At 37.7% G+C, this 25,278-nt stretch overlaps 1 protein-coding gene across 1 annotated transcript; it reads right to left on the reverse strand.

Annotated features, from left to right (window-relative positions):
* Positions 1 to 11,817: 11,817 nt before the first annotated feature.
* LOC127122388 (uncharacterized) lies at positions 11,818 to 23,018 on the reverse strand. Its single transcript, XM_051052728.1, has 4 exons — positions 21,444 to 23,018; positions 20,620 to 21,320; positions 12,610 to 13,639; positions 11,818 to 12,132 (listed from the first exon to the last, which is right to left on the reverse strand). Exons 1-4 carry the CDS (start codon positions 23,016 to 23,018, stop codon positions 11,818 to 11,820), a joined length of 3,621 nt encoding a protein of 1,206 aa, XP_050908685.1.
* Positions 23,019 to 25,278: the final 2,260 nt, after the last annotated feature.

Consider the following 25,278-nt stretch of genomic DNA (forward strand, 5'->3'; position numbering starts at 1 on the left):
CAGACCATGCAGCTATCCGTTACCTTCTGAGCAAAAAGGATGCAAAACCTAGATTACTCAGGTGGATCCTTTTGCTACAAGAATTCGGCTTAGACATTAGAGACAAAAAAGGAACAGAAAACGTAGTTGCTGACCATCTTTCCAGATTAGAGCATTTAAAGCCAGATCATTTACCTATAAATGATGGCTTCACTTATGACAGACTAGTAGCTAAGATAGATACCTCTCCCCTTGAACCTGATAGAGACAACCTTGAGACGATTTCAGAAATTAGCAGAGTACCATGGTACACTGATTTTGTGAACCAGCTAGCCATTGATATCATACCACCTGACCTCAACTATCAACAGAAGAAGAAATTCTTTAAAGATATAAGACACTTCTATTGGGACGAACCTCTCCTTTTCAAAAGAGGAACTGATAACATATTTCGATGTTGCGTCCCGGAGGAGGAAGTCAGAAACATCATAGAGAATTGTCATTCTTCACCCTATGGTGGACATTTAAGCACGTCCAAGACATACACTAAGATCCTTCAAGCTGGTCTTTATTGGCCGACATTATGACGTGATGTCCATGCTTATATTGTCTGATGTGACCGGTGCCACCGCGCTGGGAATATCTCAAGACGTGACGAAATGCCTTTGAAGAACATCCAAGAAGTAGAACTATTTGACGTTTGGGGTATAGATTTCATGGGACCTTTTCCATCTTCATTGTGAAACAAGTACATTTTGGTAGCCGTTGACTATGTGTCCAAGTGGATAGAACCTATAGCCGCACCCACCAACGACACAAGAGTAGTCATCAAGATGTTCAAGAATAATATCTTTCCCAGATTTGGAGTTCCACGACTTGTCTTAAGCGATGGTGGGTCACATTTTATATCCAGAATATTCAATAAACTCCTAAGGAAATATGGAGTGAAACACGGAGTAGCAACACCATATCACCCCCCGACTAATGGTCAAGTGGAAGTATCCAACAGAGAGATTAAGCAGATCTTGGAGAACACTGTATCAATATCTAGAAAAGATTGGTCTGAAAAGCTAACAAAAGCACTGTGGGCTTACAGAACTACTTACAAGACCCCCATTAGAACTACACCGTACCAGTTGGTCTACAAGAAGTCATGCCACTTACCTTTTGAACTCAAGCACAAGGCATATTGGGCCATCAAGACCCTAAATTTGGATTACCTAGCATCTACCAAGAAGCGAATCCTTGATATTCACAAATTGGAGGAACTTCGCCAGAATGCTTACGAGAATGACGTTATATACAAGGAAAGAACCAAAGCTTGGCACGACAAGAGGATCGTGAAAAAGGAATTTAATATAGAAGACTCTATTATTCTATTCAATTCGAGATTACGTCTTTTTCCAGGTAAGCTGCGCTCGAGATGGACAGGTGTAAGACCCTAATTTTGACCCTAAGATCCCTCATGGCATCATATCATTTGCTAATTGCATTGCCTCAAGGATCACAACATGTTTGGCTCCTTTACCCTTGCGTTGGGACTTGTGTGAGTGTTTTGAGACCACCAAGAATGCTTGAATTGTATAATATTGCTTTTCTTATTTCTTTAACTAACCCAAAAGCATAAAAATATGTCACTAACCTCTTTTGTTTTGAAGCTCAAGTGATCATGTGCTCACAATGCTCCTAGGAGTCTCCTATGCTCAACAAAGTGGCTAGATGAAGATGAGAACAAGCATGACAATGGTCCACAAAGATCTAAATAATCATATATGTCTCCCAAGTATCTCAATTTGCCAATTTGATCAAGATAACCCAAAGGGCTTGAGGATTGTTTCCCAAGGAAACCCTAATTCAACTGTGCATTGGCTGTGCCTTGCTCATGAAGCAACCTCAACCTATGATAAAATCCAATCAAGTTAAGTTCTTTAATTAAATATTTTATGCATATATGAGCCTACGTGAGTATTCTCAATCATTCATTCATCAATATTTGGGGTTTGGCTTTGAGAAGTTGACCAATCAAGTCATTTGACTAAACTGAGGATCACTGAGACCTAAATTTTAACGTGTTTGTCAAATGAAGATGCCCCAAGAGAAAAAATGTTATTAAGAACCATATGAACAACTTTCATGTTCATCAAAAATTTATTTGAAACTTTTAAGGTCATAATTCATTTCAAAAAATTATAGGTCATTTTGACTGAAACCCTAATTTTGGGTCAACTTCCCAAGGACCTAACTTCTTTATTTTTTATGAATTTGAGGTGAGACCAATTGTATTGGAAATATTAATATGTCTAATTCAAATTTTATGTTGTACAAAATTTCATAATATTAAAATAAACATATGTGATAATACAAAACATTATAGGTCACTTTGGACCAAAACCATTGAATGTGAAAAATGTCCAACTTCAAGGGCCCATAACTTTCTCATAAAAAATCCAAATGATTCGATATTTAAGTCCAAATTGATCATCCTGAAAAGATATACAATCTTTATGTTGGAGGGTTTTCCATTTAAGGCTTGCATCATTGAAATAAAATGGCTTGAAGTTGATCACTTTTGGCAAAAAAATTCAAAGGAAACCTAAACATGTTTTGTACCTCAAACTTCAAAGCCAATTTTCATAAATTTCCAAACTCCAAATGGATTTTTTCCCAGCATAGATTTTGTTCCTTATGTCAATATCTTTCCAACCATTACTCACACCACCATGTTTGGATTTTCAATGTGTGAGTTTCGAAGAGATAAAGGTTTATGTCCAATTATGCAATTCACATTGAAACTTGAAATGCAAACTAATGCCAAGCCTTGTGCACGTCCAAACCATCTGCAAATGATCTAAGCTTGCAATTCCATTAAATTTTGGGCCTCACATACGCCTGTACAGGCCCATACATGGAGGACCCAATCTTCATGCACACGAGCATTTCATTGCCTTGCCTTCAGCTCAACTATAAATACATGGCCTTGCTCATCCGAATCTCAACCTCAAGGTGATCTGGAAGGCTGCTGAATTGGAATCCCAACCTCACTCAAAGGAATTTCCATTTTCATTTCTCAATTTCAAGCTTGAATTTCAACATCAGTAGTTGATGTTCAAGTCTTAATTCCTTAGCCTTGCATCCTCATTACCTCAAGATCAAATTGGAAGCAAGAACTTGAGCAGATCGTGCTGTTTAAAACTACACTTCAAAGGTATAACACCAAACTGTTTTGATCTAAAGCTTGCTATACAATATGAATTTCTCTAGTTTGAACTGTTTTCTGAAGTCCCCGAGCAAGAGGCAGGCCAGTGGTGGTCTTGATTTCATGATTTGAGACATTTCAGTTTGCGCACCTTGATTTTCAAGCTCAGATCTCTCATTCCATATAAACTTTGAGGAAAATCCAAGGTTACAGGGGTGATGTACATCACCCTAGCTTCATTTTGGTACCATGTTTGTTTATTTTTATTAACTTTCAAAAACCTGCGCGTGGTGGCCGGAAGTTGTTAACTGGCCGGAGAAGATGGTGGTTTCCACCACCATCCCCACGTGGATGCTTCCAGGCCTTCAGATCTCTCCCAAACGTTTTAATCATGGCCTTTTTTTAAATATGTTTTTGCGCGCTTGACTGTGGAATATGGTGAGACCGCGTCTCTGAGCCGCTTGATGAGGCCACGTCATTTAATGAAACAAATCCAAGCGCCCCTGATTTTTTCTATTTTCTATTTTCTGATTTAATTTCTTTTAATTCCTTTTATTTTCAAAAATTCATAACTATTTTTTTTGAAGTTACAAAAATATGAGACCAATGGCAAAAAATTTCTTGAAAAATCTAGTTTCATAATCTAATTTTTAATTATCTTTGTGACTTCATTTAATATTTTTTGTGAATTATTTTGTTTTTAATAGTTTTTGATTCATTTTAAATACTTTTTGATATCTGAAAATCCCAAAAATATTTTCTTAACACATATGGATAATGATGAGTCAATGAAAAATAGTCTCATCAATTTCTTAATTGATTTGAGATTTATTTGAGATTTTAATTCATATTGTGTTATTTTTATTGTTTTTAATTGTTTTAAAATAGTTTCTGATTTCAAAAAATGTTGAAATTTTTTGTCAAACCTTGTTTGACCTTGTTAGACCTATGATGATTCAATTGGACTTGTTGAAGTTGATTTGAGTTGAATTTGAGGTTTGACCATATTTTGTCCATTTTAATTTTGCATTTATTTTAATTCCAAGAATACCAAAAAAAATATGTTTGACTTGTTGACTTCTAATCTTCATTTCTCTTCTGTTTTACATTGGTTGATGATGATTTGATTCACATTTGATCATTGTATTTTGATATTTCATTTGAATTCTCCTTTTATTCATTTCATCTTCATCTCATTTCTTCTTTTTATTTTGACCAATGAGTTAATGATTTGTGGTTAGTCTTGACATATGAGAGGCTTAACCTTCTTTGATCCAAATCAAACTTAACTTGATCAAAGATCAAGTGAGTTGCTTTGTGTCTAAGATAGGTTGCTTCTTGGTCAAGCAAAAAACCTAAAGTCCATACAAGGTCTTCCTTCTTTTCTTTTGGCATGGCAAGTTATAGGAGCTTGGCTTACTAGTCATGATCTCTAACTTGTGTTTATTTGCCTATAGTTTTATTGACCGGCCTCAGATAGGTGGGACTACTACATTAGTCCCCTTATGATTGCTTAACATAGCGCTAAATTGTCTTATGACACACTAACATTAACTACTAACTACTAACTTTAATTCAATCATTTAATTTCTTGCAATTTACTTTAATGCAATTTACTTTCTTGCTCATTTATTCATATTGCTTTTCCCTTTGCTCACTTGAGCACATATTTTATGTTTATACCATTTTCCTTTTGCTCATTTGAGCTCATTATTGTACATAAATATATTGTTGCTTTGTGATTGTTTTGCCTTTGTTTGTGTGAACCCAATGTAAAAAGGAGAAAGGACTTAGAATTAGGACCTTACCTATGCTTAAAGGAGTTGAAGAGCAACTAGGCCTCATGTCTTTAGAATGCTAAATCTTAAAGTTGACTTCAAAGGACCCCTAATCTAAACTCATTCTTTGTCCATTCCTCTTATTGTATTGTGAACTTTTTGATGTTTTCTCTTGTGTGATAGGGATTCCATCTTGAGATAGTAAGAAGGACCATTGTCATGAGTGGCCAAGTTAAGAGAGACAAGCCAAATGGAGATCCTAGGAGCTTGAATGTATACTTGTTTTGATTGTTTGTTGCTTGCTAAGTCCAAAGTAAAGGAGCATCTTTAATCATCTTTATGATCTCAAGAAAAGGAACTCCAAGGGTTTTATCTCTTCTCTTATCTTTACATGTTTAGGACTAGCCCTTCTCTTCTTCTCTCCACTCTAACCCAAGCCAAACTCATTTTGTGCAAACTTTGACATTGTTTTCAAACTAGAAACCTAGGCCTTATGCCTTTGATTTTCCAAAATCTTTTCATTAAATACTCATTGTGAATAAACCTTAAGTCAACTTTGACCTCATTTTTTGTGAATACTTCTAACTTGTAAATACAACTCACTTCAAGTTGTTTTTGTGGTTCCAATGGCCACCTTTGTTAAAACTTTTTTTTTCATAAGCATTAGTCATAGGTTTGAGTTATCATAGTGGTTGATGTAAACCTCACCTTATCCTTAGTGATTGGACTATAAGTCTTCCATACTTATTATAGGGTTAACCCCTCACTAGTATGTTGAAGCCCTCCTCACATGGTGGATTGTTGGTTTAGGTTGAGTTTTCTCCCTTTGATAACAAAAGACCTTAAGGCTTTTGATCAAATCAATTCACCAATCTTTGAGATTTTTACCCCGAACTACGAGCTTTTGATCCTACCTTTGTGATGTTACGTAGGCAATGGGTTCATCCATTCAAACAAAAAAATTGTAAATATAATGAATATTCTCTTCTCACCCCCCAATCTTGTTTGCACATATTTTCATAAATACCAACCTACAATACACATTTGCAAAAAGGGCTCCCTTAGAGTACTAAGAATGTTTTGGGTGCTTAAAAACTTCTTACTTGGATTTTGTTCGCTTTTTAGCCTTTCCTTTGGACAAATAAAAGTGTGGTGGCGACTCGAATTGTATGCTTACTTTTGGTTTAATCAATAAATCTAAAGGCAACGAATACCCTGCTACAACAGGCCCCTTTGAGGTGTCCAAAATCCTGAAATCCGGAGCAGTTGAAATCCGGAACAACTCCTGTAATCCATTCGTGGTAAAGGGACAAAGATTGAAGCAATACCAAAGAGGTGACATACCCACAGAATGTCACGACCAAACTTTGACCGACCCTCCAGTTCCTACCTCTAACATATAAAGTTCGAATCGTCAAGCTAACGATGTTAAACAAGCGCTACATGGGAGGAAACCCATGACTTCTTTTCCTCTACTTTTACTATTTTCAATTTATATTTTATTTGTTTTATATATATATATATATATATGTATATCTATGTGGAGACTAACAGTTATAATATTTGTGATTTCAGGTGTCCTCTGTTTCTAATCTAACTTTTCAGGAATGGAGAATATCGACATTATGCCAGTAATATTTTGTGACCCAGTTCAAGAGCAGCGTTACGCCATGCTTTCGCAGCGCCCGATGCTGCCTACTAGATATCCCGACTCGAGCTGCATGAAGGCATTGGGCATTGAGCCTAGTGTCAGGCACTAATGCAATCCGTTACAGTGGGATGAATATACAGATGCTATGCACGTGACTTACAGGAACCTGACCTTGGTGTTCCTGAGCTCGCTTGTCTACGAGACTTATGTTGGTCACGCTAGTGATGGAGGATACATTAACTTCAGATTGTTTGGGGCAGAATACACCTTCAACCACAAGCGTTTCAGCGACTTGCTTGGTTTCCAGACTGCCTATGATGCTTCGTCCAAGCTCCCCATGAGCTACTTTCTGAGCCAAGACGTCGAGAAGTTTTGGAGCGATATCACGTGTGGAGGTAGTCCTGACCCTTCAACCCAGATCTCCAACAAGATTCACAACCCTGCTTTCCGATACTTCTAGATGATCATTGCCCACACCTTCCAGGGGAAGAGTGACCCTGATGCGCATGTGAGTGCTGAAGAGATCTTCTTCATGTACTGTACCACTCAATCAAGCCCGGTAGACTGTGGAGCTTTCTTGATCGAGAGCCTATACCTTAATGCTCGCTCTACTGCGAGTCCCATAATTGTCGGAAGCACGGTGACTCACATAGCCTCAGCCCTGGGACTCGATAGGAGACTATCTCACTCGATAGGTGAGTCACATAGCCTCAGCCCGTGGCCTGATGAGGAGATCTTCTTTCCACCAGGATCAATACAGATTGGTAATTGAGGGTGAGAACATTCACTACTTCACTTTACTTGACCCTCAGGTGACTTGTGTTATTGATCAGACCAATTGGGTCTATGCCATAAAAGGGTAGGGAGAGACAGTAGATGCACCAGATATTGCACCGATCATAATTAAAGTTCGTACCAACAATCCTAATCTCCAGACTCCGAGCATGCAGTCTGAATTGGTTAAGCTTCACATGGAGATAGCTGAGCTTCTCCAGGAGCTTGCTGACGTTTCCCTGTAGGTCGAGGTAGAAGTTGCCTCACACGATGTAAGACCCTAATTTTGACCCTAAGATCCCTCATGGCATCATATCATTACATTTGCATCTTGCCTCAAGGATCATAAGCATCTTGGCTCCTTACCTTTGGGGTGGGAACTTTTGAGAGTTGGTTTGAGATCACCAAGCATGCTTGAATTGTATATTATTGCTTTTCTCATTTTATTCACTAACCAAAAGCACAAAAATATGTCACTAACATCTTTTGTTTGTAGCTTGAGCAGTCACAAGATCCAAAGCTTCTAGGAGATCCTATGTATATTGATATGGCCAAGAGAATATGAAAGCAAGCATGGCAATGGTTCCCAAAGCTCTTATTCATCATATATGCCTCCCAAGTATCTCAATTCATCATTTTGACCAAAGCAAACCAAAGGGTTTGAGGCTTGTTTCCCAAGGAAACCCTAATTCATTTGTTCATTAATTGTGCCTTGCTCATGAAGCAACCTCAACCCATGATCAAATTCAATCAAGGGAATTTATTTAATTCATCATTTCATGCATATTTGAACTTATTTAAGTGCCCTCATCCATCAATCCATCAAGATATGAGTTTGGACTTGAGAAGTTGATCAGGCAATTCATCTGACTATTTTGAAGTACACTCAGACCTAACGTTTTATGTGTTTGTCAAATGGAGATGCACCCAAGAAAAACAATGTTCTTAAGAACCATATGAAAAACTTTCATGTTCATCAAAAAAAGTGATTTGAAGCTTGAAGGCCATCATACATTTAAAAACATTATAGGTCATTTTGACTAAAACCCTAATTTTGGGTCAACTTCCCAAGGACATAACTCCTTCATTTTTCATGATTTTGAGGTGGGATCAAATGCATTGGAAATTTTAAGATGACTACTTCATTTTTTACATTTAACAAATTTTCAACATCCCAAAATAAATACATGTGATAATGGAAAACATTATAGGTCACTTTGGACCCAAAGCATTGAAATGTAAAAAAGTCCAACTTCAAGTGCCCATAACGTATTCATCAAAAATCCAAATGATGCAAAATTTAAGTCCAAATTGATTGCCTTGAAAATATCTACAACTTTGATATTGAAGCTTTTGTTATTTGGAGCTTGCATCATTGAAACAGAAGTGCTTAAAGTTTGGCCATTTTTGAATTCTCACATGTACATGTTTTGCACCCTACACTTCATGATCAATTTTCACCAATTTCTGAATGTCAAATGAAGTTTTGGTCAACATAACAAATGATTCTCATGCAAAAATCTTTCCAACCATTCCTCATAAGGTTATGTTTCAATTATGGAAAAGCCATTTTCGAAAGCATGAACATATTGGTGGATTTTTGGAAATCAATTAAAATTGCATTGCATGATTTGATTATACACCATCTGCACATCCAAATTACATCTGCTGATGATTAGCTTGCAAATCCAAGTGGAATTGGGCCCTCCATGCGCCTGTACAGGCCCATGCATGGAGGCCCTTTCCATCCATGCAATGCTTTGATCATGCTTTCAGCCATGCCTTTTGCTATAAATAAGTGCCTTATGCTCCTCATTTCAATAGCCTGAAGGTGCCTTACATGCTGCACGATTGATTCCTCACCCATACTCAAAGGAACTTACCATTTTCTCTCAATTTTTTCAGATCTAAACTTCAATTTCATTGATTGATTTTTAGATCTAAAGTTCCTAAGCCTTGCTTACCTTAATCCATAGATCACACTGCAAGCTTAATCACCAAGAAGTCGTGCTCTGAAACTCTCTATTTCAGAGGTTTACTTCAGATTTTATTTTCTTCGAATTTGCTTGAATATTGCTTGTTTCTTGTTGTTGCTGGGTTGTCTGAAGTCCTCTACATAGAGGCAATCATTTCATGCTTTGAATTGTTGAAATCCATCAAGTTCGAGTTGGACACCACAAAATTCAAGCTCTGATTCCTCTTCCTATGGAAGCGTAGAGCTGAATTGGTTGGTACAGGGGTGATGTACATCACCCCAGCTTTCATTTGCTAGTTGGATCGTGGCTTTTGGTGAACATTAATTTCTCTACAAATTTGACCGGTGCCGGAAGTTGGCCGGAGAAGATGCTGGTGCATACCACCGTTCAGTCTCCAAATTAAATCTGAGTCATGCATTTTGAAATTCTGGTATCAGATATAAGATGTCGAAGGTAATGTTATGACACTGATATCTGTCAACACACAATGGATAAATAAACAGAATGGTAAAGCAAATAACACAGGCAATTGTTAACCCAGTTCGGTGCAACTCACCTACGTCTGGGGGCTACCAAGCCAGGAAGGAAATTCACTAAAAATAGAATTAGTTCAAAGACTATCCGTACACTTCAATAAGTTACAGTCTTTCTCACCTAATCTCTACCCGTGCAACTTTTACCTAAGCACTCTTAGATATGAGAAAGCACTCACTTCCCTTACAATCACACACCAGTAATTTTAAACAACAATCCCTTCTGAAAAGAAAATACTTTTCAATTACACACTCTTGATTTTACTTCACAGTTTCAATCAAGAAGACACACTCTTGATCTTGCTTCAAAGCTTTGATCAAGAAAACACACACTTGATCTTGCTTCACAACTTTGATCAAGTGGACACACACTCTTGCTTAGTAGCTTTAGAGTGACAAATTACAACCACAAATCAGTCCAATTCAATCATCAATGGATGACTTGAATGACCTACAAGTCTTAGGACTAAACAGACACAAACCCTAGCTCTCTCTCTATATTTTGCTCAGTCTTGGTTGTGTGTTCAAACAGGTTTTCTAAGTCCCTTTTTATAGAAGCATCCAGCTGGGCTTGGACATCTTGAAAACCCTAAATCTATTTTCCAATCATATCTTTTTATAACAGCTGTTTAGATCTCCTTGGAAAATAAGTAAATCTGGTTGTAATCCATGATTGAATGCGCCAGCTAGCCATATCTTCAATCATCCAAAGATTGCCATTAATTGTGCAATCACAAAACACCAGACATTCATACTGAATGTTCTGTGTACAGGATGTCATGACATCGGGTCTGACATCCTGGAAAAATCCTGCATAATCCAATAATTCCTTTTATAACTTATAGCAGGTACAACCATATCAGATGCCATGACATTGTGTATGTCATCTGAAATAATCCTGCATGAACATGTCTTTCATTTAAGCTCCAGCAGGTACATCCAATATCAGAAGCCATGGCATTGTATGTGGCATTCTGAAACAATCCTGCTTGCACATGTTCTTGAACTCCAACAGGTACATAGGATATCTCATGTTAAGACATCACACATGACATCTTGTAAACACTCTTTGTTTTACCAAAATTGTTGCCAACACTTAGAATCAACAAACTCCCCCTTTGGCAAATTTTGGCTAAAACATATATCAGTCTTTTTGTTCACAAGGCAAACTATTAACAGTTTAAACACCATAACAGTAGTTTAATCAGCAGCAAAAGCAAAACAATTACTAGTTATGGCTACTAGTAATACACACATGCACAAGGGTACTTCTCCTCCCCCTTAATCTGTGCAACAAACAGAATTACTAGTTATGGATGGAACTAGTAAGACACACAAATGCACAAGGGTACTTCTTCTCCCCCTCAAACTGTGCATTTATCAAATAACAGCTACTGTAACTCCAACACTTGTACCAGCCAGAATGTCATACTGACATCTGCTTCAACATCAAGATCTATGCACCATATCAGACATCCTGTTTGACATCTGTAAACAGAACAACATACTGTTGTAGCACCTGTGCACTTCTTTCAATAATGGTTGTCCTCCAGTCCATCCACACACATCTCTCCACAACTGCTTCCATAACAACACTTCTCCCCCTTTTTATTCAAAATTGACCAAAGGTGACCAATTAGACAAAATAAATGTCAATTAGTCTGTCAGAGAATGTCAAGACAGATTTTATAACATTAAACATGTTAAAACATAATATTCATGCAGTACACACCAACATTATAGACAGCTGAAAGCTGAGATAATGAACAAATTCAAGGAACTCTTTAAGAGCCCTAAATATTACATAACAGGCATCAAAAAGACTGCCACAAAATACAAAAACAGAAAAAAAATATTAGCCTTCCAATCAGCACCAGTTTCCACCAAACTTTCCAGCACACCTCCCAGTCTTTAACTCAACCAGGAACCATTAATCAGAAGAAGAAACATCACTTTCACCTTCACTTGTATCTTCACCTGCACCTTCAGAGTCTTCTAAACTTCCAGAGCTGCCACTGGATTGGGATTTAGGTCTTGCATTTGAATCCTTACCAGCCTTCTCTATGTCTTCCCTTTCCAGGCTATAGATGAGAACTTCTAAAGCTTCTTTTCTGGCCCTGGCCACCCTTATACCATTGTCCAATTCTTTGCAGGTCTCTTTTAGTTGGTCAATCAGGCTCCCTTTAGATGTAGACTCCCTTCTGGCAGATGTCACGACATCATTGACATGACTTCCCTTAAACAGCTTGTAATGAATGGACAAAGGGGATTTTCTCCTACTTGGAATGTCACTTGTACTCAGAATCCCTGGTTGTTGGCTCAGGATAATGCCACAAATAAGGGAGGGGAAGGCAATGGGTAACTTCACAGCATTTGTAGAAGCATGTCTAATGGTTTGATCAAATATGAACTTGCCAAAATCATAGTTAACCCTTGTTCCAATTGCATGAATGATTCTTCCAAGATTGATGGAGATAGTAGAGGCATGATTAGGAGGAATCCAATTAGCTGAGCCAATCTTGTGCAAGATGGCATATTTAACACTGAGCTTTCCAGCTGATAAGTGATTTCTACTAGGCCATTCCTTAACTTGGCCAACTGTGATAACCCTACAAACCTCATTGTCTGTGGTTTCTAGGTCTACTCCTCCATCCATTCCTCTTCCTAGGAACTTGTTGATGACACTTGGTGAGAATTTCACACATTTTCCCCTTACAAATACCTTGCAAAACTCCCTGTTGTTCTTATCATGAATATCCTCAGGGATATTAACAATAAACTCTTTAACCAGCCCCTCATAGCATTGGGGTAGAGTTACCACAGTCTTCATGAGTTTAGCATTTTTGATAAGCTCAATTACCTCCTTTACCTCTACAACTTCTTGTCCAAGTTCTCTTTCAATGGCTACTCTTCTCTGAATGACATATTTCCACTTTGCTGCTCCATCTTCCAAATGAAAGGAGATGTTGTCTAGATGGACAGCAGCAGCCTTGCCAAAAGATTTCTGAACAACCTGCCTTTTGGCAGGGGAGATGTCTGGGACATCGTTTTTGACATCCTCCACAGAATCAGTGTTGTCTCTTTCTTTTCTTTTCCCAACCTCAACCTTGCTCCAGGGTTTTGAGGGTCCTATACCTGCAGTCTTTTTCACCCTAGCAGCTCTCATTTTAGCCACCCTTTTTCCTTTCTTAGTTCTCAGTTTTTCAGCTACACTAGGTTTTACCAGATGAACCAAAGGATCATCCTCTCCTTCAGTGCTTCCTTCCTCTAGGTCAATAATCTTTTCTTGAGGCACATTTGGTTTCTTGCTAGGTAGGGTTTTACCTAGAGAGCAAAGCCCTTCAGCAGCAACCTCCTTTTCTGATCTAGATGAATCATCATCTTTATCAGCATGGGGTTCTCCTTCAGGAGAGGGTTCCCTTCTGGACAGAGGGGTAGAAACCCCTTCAACTTTGTGCCCTTCACTCAGAATTCTCGTGACTAGTTTCCTTATAGCACTATCAGCATAATACATGTCTTTAAGAAGAGAGGAGTTACCAGAGGTATTACCTTGCCTATCTCCAGTATTGGAGGAGGGACCTGTGGTGTCGCCCGATATCATGCACAGAGGAGTGACGTCCATCACGTCTTCATCTTCAAACTCCATGGATGGAGTCTTTGCATGTTGGGAAGGTTTGGTACCAGATGATGATGGATGTTTGGACATGTTGTGGAACTTTTGAGAAACGTTTCTTTGCCCTAGCTGAGCTTTTCTGAGAAGATGAATGGAGAGGGAGATTGTTGCATTTAGGTAGCGTGTGCTATGGGAATAGATACTATTTTCAATTCCAGGGAATGATTCATCATTAATGTGGCTCTTTCTTTTAAAGAGGCAGACACTATTTTTATTTTCTTTATTTTTCCCTTTTAACTGCCATAATTTCTCAAGAGTCAAAATCCCTAATTTTCTTCCCTCATTTTCAACTTTACCCAAATTCCTTGCAAGCTTGTCTGCTAGTTCCAGCCAAGCTTTAGACTTCTGAATTTGTCTTCCACAAATTTTCTAATGGAGTGATAATAGCAATACCAGTACTTTGTCCATCTGTGCTGAATCTGATTTTTGGACCAGGTTTTAGCATTCAGGAAGTCATAATACAATGTTATGACATCGTGTGTGACATTGGATGCACTCAGTAATAGTTTCATCCAACCCAGTTGAGCCAAAATGCTATCATCTTCTATACCTTTAGCAGGTGTCATCCAAATCTTATCCATAATGTCCTTGGCCTTTTTGCATAGAGTCTCTTGTGGCTTAGTTCCATTCTCCCTATGACTGGTCATATGTTCACCTGTTTGGTCTAAACTCTCAGTTTTTTGAGCCATCATAACCTTTTCTCCTCTGAGCTTCTGGTGTGACATCTTTGTATGACATTTCCCCCAGCCTTGTTTTTTATCACTCTTGAGAGCATCTTTACTCAACCAATACTTTAAGGAATAATCCAATTGAGAGCGCCATATGTTGCAATTGTCTTTGGTCCTGATTCCTCTTATAATTACTTCATTATTTATGTCAAGGATTAGACACTCAGTAATGGTGAAGATGACCTTTAGACCTTGATCACATAGTTGACTGATGCTTATGAGGTTTGCAGTTAAGCCTTTGACTAGTAGAACCTTGTCAAGTCTAGGTATTCCAAGGCAATCAAGCTTACCTGTTCCCTCGATTTCACCTTTTGCTCCATCTCCAAAGGTTACATGACTTATAGTATGGAGATGCAGATCAGTTAGCAGGTCTTGGTTTCCAGTCATGTGTCTGGAACACCCACTATCGAAGTACCATTCTTCTTTGGCTGAGATTCTGAGGGGAATGTGAGCTATCAGACTTGTGACATTAGTCTTAGGGACCCATTGCTTTTTGATGATAGGCATGTGCTGTTTGGGTCTGAATTGATGGTGATCCTGATGATGAGTAGACCTAGGATAGCCATACAGTTTATAGCAGAAAGGCTTTAGATGACCAAATTTCCCACAGTAATGGCATCTCCATCTTTGGTGTTTCCCTTTCAACTGTTTTCTCCTCTGGTGCTGTGACATATGATGTAACATCACAGGTTTTTGAATGCACTTAAGTTTGGCTTGAGGTTTGACACCAGTGTTACTGCTCTCAGGTTTTGAGTTATTATACCCAATGCCTGATTTGTCTCCTGTTATTTGTCCAGTTTGAAGAATCTTGTCTAAGGAGTCAGACCCATTGCTTAACATCCTTACATACTTGGTCATCTCTTCTAATTTAGAATTTTGAAACATGACTTCAGTCTTCAATTTTGAGATGGTTTTTGCATGGTCTGCCTTCTCACTTTCCAGCTGTGCTATCTTCTGATTTTCAGCTTGTGGATTTTTTGTCTAGCTTGGCATTCAGAACCACTGCTTCTGTTTGTAACTTGGAGATGGTTTCCAAGTATTTTGTCTTCTCGTTCTCAAGTTGAGTAATTTCCTTCTTCTGGCTATCAACCTGTTTGCACAACTCTACACTTTTGTGACACAACTTTCTGTAGGTAGAGGCCAATTCTTCAAAGGTTACTTCATCATCACTTAAGTCTTCATCAGATTCCCATCGTCCTGTCATTTCTGTCACAAGATTTGCAGCCTCCTCTATTTCACTCTCATCAGACCAAGTGGCAACAAGGCTCATCTTCTATTTCTTGAGGTAGGTTCCACATTCAGTCCTGATGTGTCCATACCCATCACATTCATAGCATTGAACCTATTTTCCTTCTTTGAGCTTCTCATCTGATCTTGCTTTACTTCCAGCATGGTTTGATTTACTGATGTCAGATGAGATGTTCTTGACATTTTCCCTTGATCTTACATCCATCTTTTTCAACAGTTTATTGAACTGCCTTCCCAACATTGCTACTTCATTGACAAGATCTTCATCACCCTCCTGACTCTTATCCTCTTCCGTGTTTGACATGAAGACAATGCTCTTTGTTTTCCTTTCAACACCATCATTTAACCCTAACTCAAAGGTTTGGAGGGAACCAATTAGCTCATCTACCCTCATGTTGGAGATGTCTTGAGACTCTTCTATGGCAGTCACCTTCATTGCAAATCTCTTATGGAGTGACCTGAGTATTTTTCTCACCAACTTTTCATCTGTCATCTTCTCTCCTAGGGATCTTGAAGCATTAGCAATCTCAAGGATACACTAGTGAAATTCATGAATGTTTTCATCTTCTTTCATCCTTAAGTTTTCAAACTTGGAGGTGAGCAGCTGAAGTCTAGACATCTTTACCCTAGTGGTGCCTTCATGAGTGATCTTGAGTATGTTCCAAGCATCTTTGGCCACTTCACAGTTATTTACCAGCCTGAAAGTATTCTTGTCTACCCCATTGAATATTGCATTCAAGGCTTTAGAGTTTCCAAGAGCAAGATCATCCTCCTTGTAACACCCCATTTTCTACCCATGAGTTATAACAACAAAATCAGAGTCGTAAAATTTTCTATAAATGGAATATTACATATTCAACTTTAAACAATTTCCACTTTAAGGAATCATAACAATATGTAACACTTTTCTTGATTCGACAAAATAATGTCATTCACTCCAATAATTCAACTTCATAAAATCTTACGCAGCGGATTCATAAAAAAATTCTTATCATCTTTAAGCAACATAAATACGACTTAAATTAAAGAGTAAACAACTATAATCCTTCAAACAATTTAAATTTTAGTAACAATTAAAAGATCCACAAAGCAGACACGCGACAATCCCCCCGAGTGCTACGTATCAGAGCGACTGACCACTGACCCGACCAACGGTAACCGGCTACTTCTCAGGATTACCTGCACGTTGTCACATAAGGACAACATTCAACAGAAGGGGTGAGTTACAATAATTATAATCAGTATATGAAAAACAATACAGTAATTAAGAATCGTACACAAACACCACTTCTCAATTAAATTAAATACCCATACAACAAACCAACAAAAATGCAACTCTAATGAGACTCGACTCGTCATGCATGTGGTACCATTCGGAGTAAAACTCCCAACTTAAAATTTTCCGATTTAACGAGGCATCAAGGCTTAAGCCTTCAACTTTCAACTTTTGCCAATCCAGGCCAACGTGGTGTGAGCAAAGCTCCGACTTAATGCATATGAATTTACATGACATACACGACTTTAAAATTCCGATAACATAATAATAATAGCAACACAACAATGTTTTCAACATAATCAACTTATAATCAACTTTGGCTCACCAAGCTTACAACTCAGTAACTTTAACAACTTTCCGTACACGGAATAACTTAACAACTCAGTCATACTTGTATCGACATTTCATAACATAAACCCAACAAAATTACTCATCAAAATTAACTATAATATTACCCGACTCACCCCGACGAATTTCATTAAATTCTGAGCAATTCGATTTTTTTCGCCTAAATCGGCTAAACCGACTAAAACGGTAATGTTTTAACACTCTGCTATTAACACGAGTTTCTTATAAAATTCTGTTTCTGCTAAATACTACTATAAAATAAATTTTCAAGTTTCTGTCATAAAAATAAAGAAACTTTTTTTTTCTGTCATCACTCAAAAGAAATTTTGATGTCAAAAACTAATTTCAGTTCCTGTCAAAATTTTTGGTTCAATTACTAGCAATTTCTCCAAATCTACAACCCTGCTATTTTTTCTACTCATTCTAATTCATCCATTTCTATTAGTGAATATATAAGATTCTTGTTACCTAATTTATTATGCTACTTGTATTTCCATTCATGTTGCACTTAATATATTAATATACTATATATCATATATCTCTTTTTGACATAAACTAAGTATTATATAATTCCTTATAACATAACTAAATATTGTATAACTCTTTTTAACGTACACCTAGTATTATAATCCTTTTTAACATTTACTAAGGGAAAACAATTTCCCATTCTCTTAATTTCAGTGGCTGGCGCCACATATGGTTTAGGTGGCTTTCGCCACTTTAAGTGTCATGGCTTGCACCATGAGTAATTTCCTCCTGTGGGTGGACTGCGCCACCCCTTAATGTGTGGTCGGCGCCACCCTGTCATTTTGTTTTCAATCACCGGTAACAACACAACACCCAACAACGACACAACAATATGAAAATCAAATTTTCACAGAGAATCAACCCAGCAACAATTTCATAAAATCGACAATTTGACATAAACACAATATTAAGATCAAATAAATCAACATCAACACTATTATCAATTTATACACTGACATCAATTATTTATCGAAAATAAATCAATGGGAAACATTCATATAATCCCCAACCCTCATATTATTCATCCTAACCTGGTTATAATAATCGAACCCACCCTTACCTTATTATTTTGGATCGAAGGTTGCTCTAAGAATCGGATTCCGGAAATTTTCTTCTCCTTCCCTCTCGTTCGTACAACAGTTCTCAAATTCCTCTTCTGCTAACTTCTCTCCACTATTGTTTCTTTTCTTTTGTTTCTATCACTTATTTTATTTTCTCTTTATTAAATTAACTAAATATCCTAATTTCTAATGGGCCTAATATAACACCTCTCATTTTACTAATTAGCACACAATGATAAGCCCACTTACTCAAATAACACCACAATTATATTATTATTTCTTATAATAATTTCTACGACTTTCGACTAATTTCCGACTAACCACAATAATTACTTAAATATTAAAAATAACAAATAATTATTTTTGGGCGTTACAACTCTCCCCCACTTAGAATATTTTCGTCCTCGAAAATTTACCTGCTTCAAACAGCTCAGGATAGGAGTCTCGCATCTTGCTCTCCAATTCCCATGTCATGCTTTCGCCCGCAGCTCCCAACCAAACGACTTTAACCAACACAATCTCTTTTCCTCGAAGAGTCTTTGTTTCACGATCTTCAACTCGTACAGGCTTTGTCTCCATTGTTAAATTATCCCGCACTTGCACATCATCCATACTAACCACATGAGACGGATCTGAGACATACTTCCGAAGCTGCGACACATGGAATACATCATGCAAATTCGAAAGATTAGGTGGTAATGCCATCCGATAAGCAACTTTTCCAACTCGTTCTAAGATTTGATACGGACCAATGAAGCGAGGAGTGAGCTTTTTAGACTTCAAAGCCCTCCCAACACCGGTCACAGGCGTGACTCTCAAAAACACATGGTCACCAGCTTGAAATTCTAAATCCTTCTTCCGCTTGTCATGGTAACTCTTCTGCCTACTCTGAGAAGCTTTCATCTTCTCTCGGATAAACTTCACTTTCTCGGTAGTTTCTCGAACTAACTCTGGTCCCAGTACTACACCCTCACCAGATTCGTGCCAACACAACGGAGTTCTACATCTACGACCATACAATGCTTCAAAAGGCGCCATTCCGATACTAGAATGGTAACTATTATTATATGTGAACTCGATCAATGGAAGATAAGTGTCCCACGAACCTCCTTGTTCAAGAACACAAGCTCTCAGTAAATCCTCCAATGACTGAATAGTTCTTTCAGTTTGGCCATCAGTTTGAGGATGATATGCCGAACTCAACCTCAACTTAGAGCCCAACGAATCTTGCAGACTTTTCCAAAATTCCGATGTAAACCTCGGATCTCTGTCCGACACAATACACAGAGGGACACCATGCAACTTTACAATTACTCGGATGTAAATCTCTGCCAACTTCGCAATTGGGTAAGTGATGTTAATAGGTATGAAGTGAGCCGACTTCGTGAGCCTATCAACGATCACCCAAATCGAATCATGCCCTCTTAAAGTAGCAGGCAGCCCCGTTACAAAGTCCATAGAAATGCTATCCCATTTCCATTCTGGAACTTCCAACGGTTGCATCAACCCAGCAGGCTTCTGATGCTCAATCTTCGACTTCTGACAAGTTAAGCACGCATACACAAAACGAGCCACATCTTCTTTCATTCCGGGCCACCAAAATATTTTCTTTAAATCCTGATACATTTTAGTAGCTCCTGGATGAATACTCAAACCGCTTCTATGACCCTCTTCTAGAATGCTTCTTTTCAAAATCGCGTCATCAGAAATACAAATTCTTTCCCTTAATTTCAACACACCTCTCGCATCAATCTTAAAGTCACTCTTCTCTGATTGATCACAACGATTAAGGATATCTACTAATTTCACATCCAATTTCTGTGCCTCTCGGATACTATCCATAAAATCATTATTAATCTTTAGCATTCCTAGCATTACACTCTGCGGGGTTACTTCGCAAACCAAACTCATATCACGAAATTGCTCAATTAATTCCAACTCCTTAATCATCATTGCTGACACATGCAAGGTCTTTCTACTTAAAGCATCGGCCACAACATTTGCTTTTCCTGGATGATAATTCAAACCGAAATCATAATCCTTAAGCAATTCTAACCACCTACGTTGTCTCATGTTCAGCTCTTTCTGATCAAATAGATACTTTAAACTTTTATGATCGCTGAAAACTTCAAATCTGGAACCATAAAGGTAATGCCTCAAGATTTTTAGCACAAACACCACAGCAGCAAGTTCAAGATCATGCGTAGGATAGTTCTTTTCATGAATTCTTAACTGTCGCGACGCATAAGCAATTACTTTATTATTTTGCATGAGCACACCTCCTAAACCCATCAATGAAGCATCACAGTAAATTACAAACGGTTCCTCCGGATTTGGCAAAGTCAAAACCGGCGCCGACGTCAATCTCCTTTTTAATTCATTAAAACTCTCTTCGCACTGAACATCCCACACGAAAGCTTTACCTTTACAAGTTAATTTAGTTAACGGAAATGCTAACTTAGAAAATCCTTCAATAAACCTTCTATAATATCCAGCTAATCCCAAAAAGCTTCTAATCTCGGTAGCCGACTTAGGAGTCTCCCATTGCAATACAGCTTCTACCTTGGAAGGATCTACAGCAATACCTTTTCCTGAAATTACATGGCCGAGAAAACTGACTTCTCTTAACCAAAACTCACACTTGGACAGCTTCGCATACAATTTCTTATCTTTCAAAACATCCAACACTAATCTCAAATGTTCCTTGTGCTCTTCTTTGGACTTAGAGTAAATCAAAATATCATCAATAAATACTACCACAAAATGGTCCAGATAAGTATGGAAAATACGATTCATGTATTCCATAAATACTCCCGGCGCATTAGTCACACCGAAAGGCATCACAGAATACTCATAATGTCCATACCGAGTTCTGAACGCTGTCTTCTGGATGTCTTCATCTTTCACTTTGATCTGATGATAGCCCGATCTCAAATCAATTTTACTGAACACACAAGCACCCACTAATTGATCCATCAAATCATCTATTCTCGGTAGTGGATACTTATTCTTGATCGTTACTTTATTCAATTGTCTATAATCAATACAAAGCCTCATACTACCATCTTTCTTCTTTACTAGCAACACTGGAGCTCCCCACGGTGACACGCTTGGTCTTATAAACTTTTTCTCAAGTAAGTCTTCCAATTGCTTCTTTAATTCATACAATTCAGATGCCAACATTCTATACGGTGCCATCGAAACAGGCCTAGTACCAGGTACCAGATCAATAGTAAATTTAACTTCCCTCTCTGGCGGCACACTAGGAATTTCATCAGGAAAAACTTCAGGGAATTCTTTCACCACTAACAGTTCATCAATCTTAGCTTTACTCTCAACCGACAACGTCGCCATCAAAGAAAACATCTGAGCTTCCTCTTTCATCAATTTTCGCAATTCTCTGAAAGGTAATAAGTCAACTCCTTCCTCTTCAGGAGTGGAAAACCTCACCGACTTATGATAACAATTTATATGAACATAATTATACTCTAACCAGTTCATACCAAGAATTACATCCATCCCATCCAACGGCAAACATACTAAATCAACATAGAAATCTTTATCGAAGATCGACAAAGGACATTTTAAACATACCCAAGAAGTAGTTATTGATCTCTTAGCTGGGGTCTCAACAATCAATTCACCATCCAAAGCGGACAATTTTAAACCCAGTCTTCGAGCACAGTAAGCAGAAATAAAACAGTGTGTAGCACCGGTATCAATAATAGTAATTAAAGGAGTACCATTTATGAAACATGTACCTCGGATAAGTCTGTCCTCACTGGAGGTTTGAGTTCCGGTCAATGCGAACACCTTTCCAGTTCGAGATTTCTTTGGCTTCTGACACTGACTTCCAATATGCCCTTCTTCGCCACAATTAAAACAAATCATTTCCTTGTGCTTGCAATCAGCTATTGCATGGCCAGTCTTACCACAGCGAAAACACCTCTTTACTTCAGCAGTGCATACATTACTCTTATGACCAGCCTGACCACATTTGAAGCAAACTATACCAGCAGGAGCACCTCCCCTACTAGTCCTCTGAGCCGGAGCAGCTCTTTGTTTCCCTTTTCCCACTGGAGCATCATACGGCTTGCCACGGTTTTGATGTTGCTTGCCCCTGCGGTCACTGACAATCTTGTAATGAGCATTATTGTCTTCTTCAAATATCCTGCAGCTATCAACCAATTCAGTAAAAATGCGTATCTTCTGATACCCAACAGCCTTCTTAATTTCAGAGCGCAGTCCGTTTTCAAACTTGATGCACTTTGAAAATTCAGCACCAGCACCAGTGTAATGAGGATAAAATTTGGACAACTCCACAAATTTTGCAGCATAATCAGTGACAGACATGTTTCCTTGCTTCAGCTCAAGGAACTCAATTTCTTTCTTACCACGGACATCTTCCGGATAATACTTTCTCATGAATTCCCTACGGAATACATCCCAAGTAATGACTTCACCTGCCACGGTCAACCTCTCGTGAGTCTCTAGCCACCAGTCATCAGCTTCGACTGCTAGCATGTGAGTACCATACCGAACCTTCTGAGCTGGAGTGCAATCCATAACACGGAAGATTCTCTCGATCTCTTTCAACCATCCCAAGGCTGCATCTGGATCATGCTTCCCTTTAAACACCGGCGGATTCTCTCTTTGAAAAGTCGCCAAGCTACGTGATCCAGCATCTCCACCAGCATTTGGCAAGTTCTGCACAGCTTGTGCCATCGCTTGCATTGCGGCAGCCATTGCAGCGTCATTCCTTCCAGCCATTTCAACTTATCACTACAACACAACTTAAAAGTTAGATTAATAACAATACACAATTGTTAGACAGTAACGACACGACAACTGGCCGGACAGACCGACCTGCTCTGATACCACTAATGTAACACCCCATTTTCTACCCACGAGTTATAACAACAAAATCAGAGTCGTAAAATTTTCTATAAATGGAATATTACATATTCAACTTTAAACAATTTCCACTTTAAGGAATCATAACAATATGTAACACTTTTCTTGATTCGACAAAATAATGTCATTCACTCCAATAATTCAACTTCATAAAATCTTACGCAGCGGATTCATAAAAAAATTCTTATCATCTTTAAGCAACATAAATACGACTTAACTTAAAGAGTAAACAACTATAATCCTTCAAACAATTTAAATTTTAGTAACAATTAAAAGATCCACAAAGCAGACACGCGACAATCCCCCCGAGTGCTACGTATCAGAGCGACTGACCACTGACCCGACCAACGGTAACCGGCTACTTCTCAGGATTACCTGCACGTTGTCACATAAGGACAACATTCAACAGAAGGGGTGAGTTACAATAATTATAATCAGTATATGAAAAACAATACAGTAATTAAGAATCGTACACAAACACCACTTCTCAATTAAATTAAATACCCATACAACAAACCAACAAAAATGCAACTCTAATGAGACTCGACTCGTCATGCATGTGGTACCATTCGGAGTAAAACTCCCAACTTAAAATTTGCCGATTTAACGAGGCATCAAGGCTTAAGCCTTCAACTTTCAACTTTTGCCAATCCAGGCCAACGTGGTGTGAGCAAAGCTCCGACTTAATGCATATGAATTTACATGACATACACGACTTTAAAATTCCGATAACATAATAATAATAGCAACACAACAATGTTTTCAACATAATCAACTTATAATCAACTTTGGCTCACCAAGCTTACAACTCAGTAACTTTAACAACTTTCCGTACACGGAATAACTTAACAACTCAATCATACTTGTATCGACATTTCATAACATAAACCCAACAAAATTACTCATCAAAATTAACTATAATATTACCCGACTCACCCCGACGAATTTCATTAAATTCTGAGCAATTCGATTTTTTTCGCCTAAATCGGCTAAACAGACTAAAACGGTAATGTTTTAACACTCTGCTATTAACACGAGTTTCTTATAAAATTCTGTTTCTGCTAAATACTACTATAAAATAAATTTTCAAGTTTCTGTCATAAAAATAAAGAAACTTTTTTTTTTCTGTCATCACTCAAAAGAAATTTTGATGTCAAAAACTAATTTCAGTTCCTGTCAAAATTTTTGGTTCAATTACTAGCAATTTCTCCAAATCTATAACCCTGCTATTTTTTCTACTCATTCTAATTCATCCATTTCTATTAGTGAATATATAAGATTCTTGTTACCTAATTTATTATGCTACTTGTATTTCCATTCATGTTGCACTTAATATATTAATATACTATATATCATATATCTCTTTTTGACATAAACTAAGTATTATATAATTCCTTATAACATAACTAAATATCATATATGTCTTTTTGACATAAACTAAGTATTATATAATTCCTTATAACATAACTAAATATTGTATAACTCTTTTTAACGTACACCTAGTATTATAATCCTTTTTAACATTTACTAAGGGAAAACAATTTCCCATTCTCTTAATTTCAGTGGCTGGCGCCACATATGGTTTAGGTGGCTTTCGCCACTTTAAGTGTCATGGCTTGCACCATGAGTAATTTCCTCCTGTGGGTGGACTGCGCCACCCCTTAATGTGTGGTCTGCTAACTTCTCTCCACTACTGTTTCTTTTCTTTTGTTTCTATCACTTATTTTATTTTCTCTTTATTAAATTAACTAAATATCCTAATTTCTAATGGGCCTAATATAACACCTCTCATTTTACTAATTAGCACACAATGATAAGCCCACTTACTCAAATAACACCACAATTATATTATTATTTCTTATAATAATTTCTACGACTTTCGACTAATTTCCGACTAACCACAATAATTACTTAAATATTAAAAATAACAAATAATTATTTTTGGGCGTTACACTCCTCCTTGGACCATTGTTCTTCAGGCTTCTTCTCAGTAGTGGCTTCTCCTTCTTTAGTGACTACAGGGTGCACCCAGCCTGTCAAGACAACTTTCCAAGCCTTGTTATCAAGGGATTCTAAAAAGGATACCATTCTAGGTTTCCAATACTCATAGTTAGAA

The sequence above is a fragment of the Lathyrus oleraceus genome, chromosome 2, assembly GCF_024323335.1.
Source record: "Lathyrus oleraceus cultivar Zhongwan6 chromosome 2, CAAS_Psat_ZW6_1.0, whole genome shotgun sequence".
Taxonomy (NCBI): domain Eukaryota; kingdom Viridiplantae; phylum Streptophyta; class Magnoliopsida; order Fabales; family Fabaceae; genus Lathyrus; species Lathyrus oleraceus.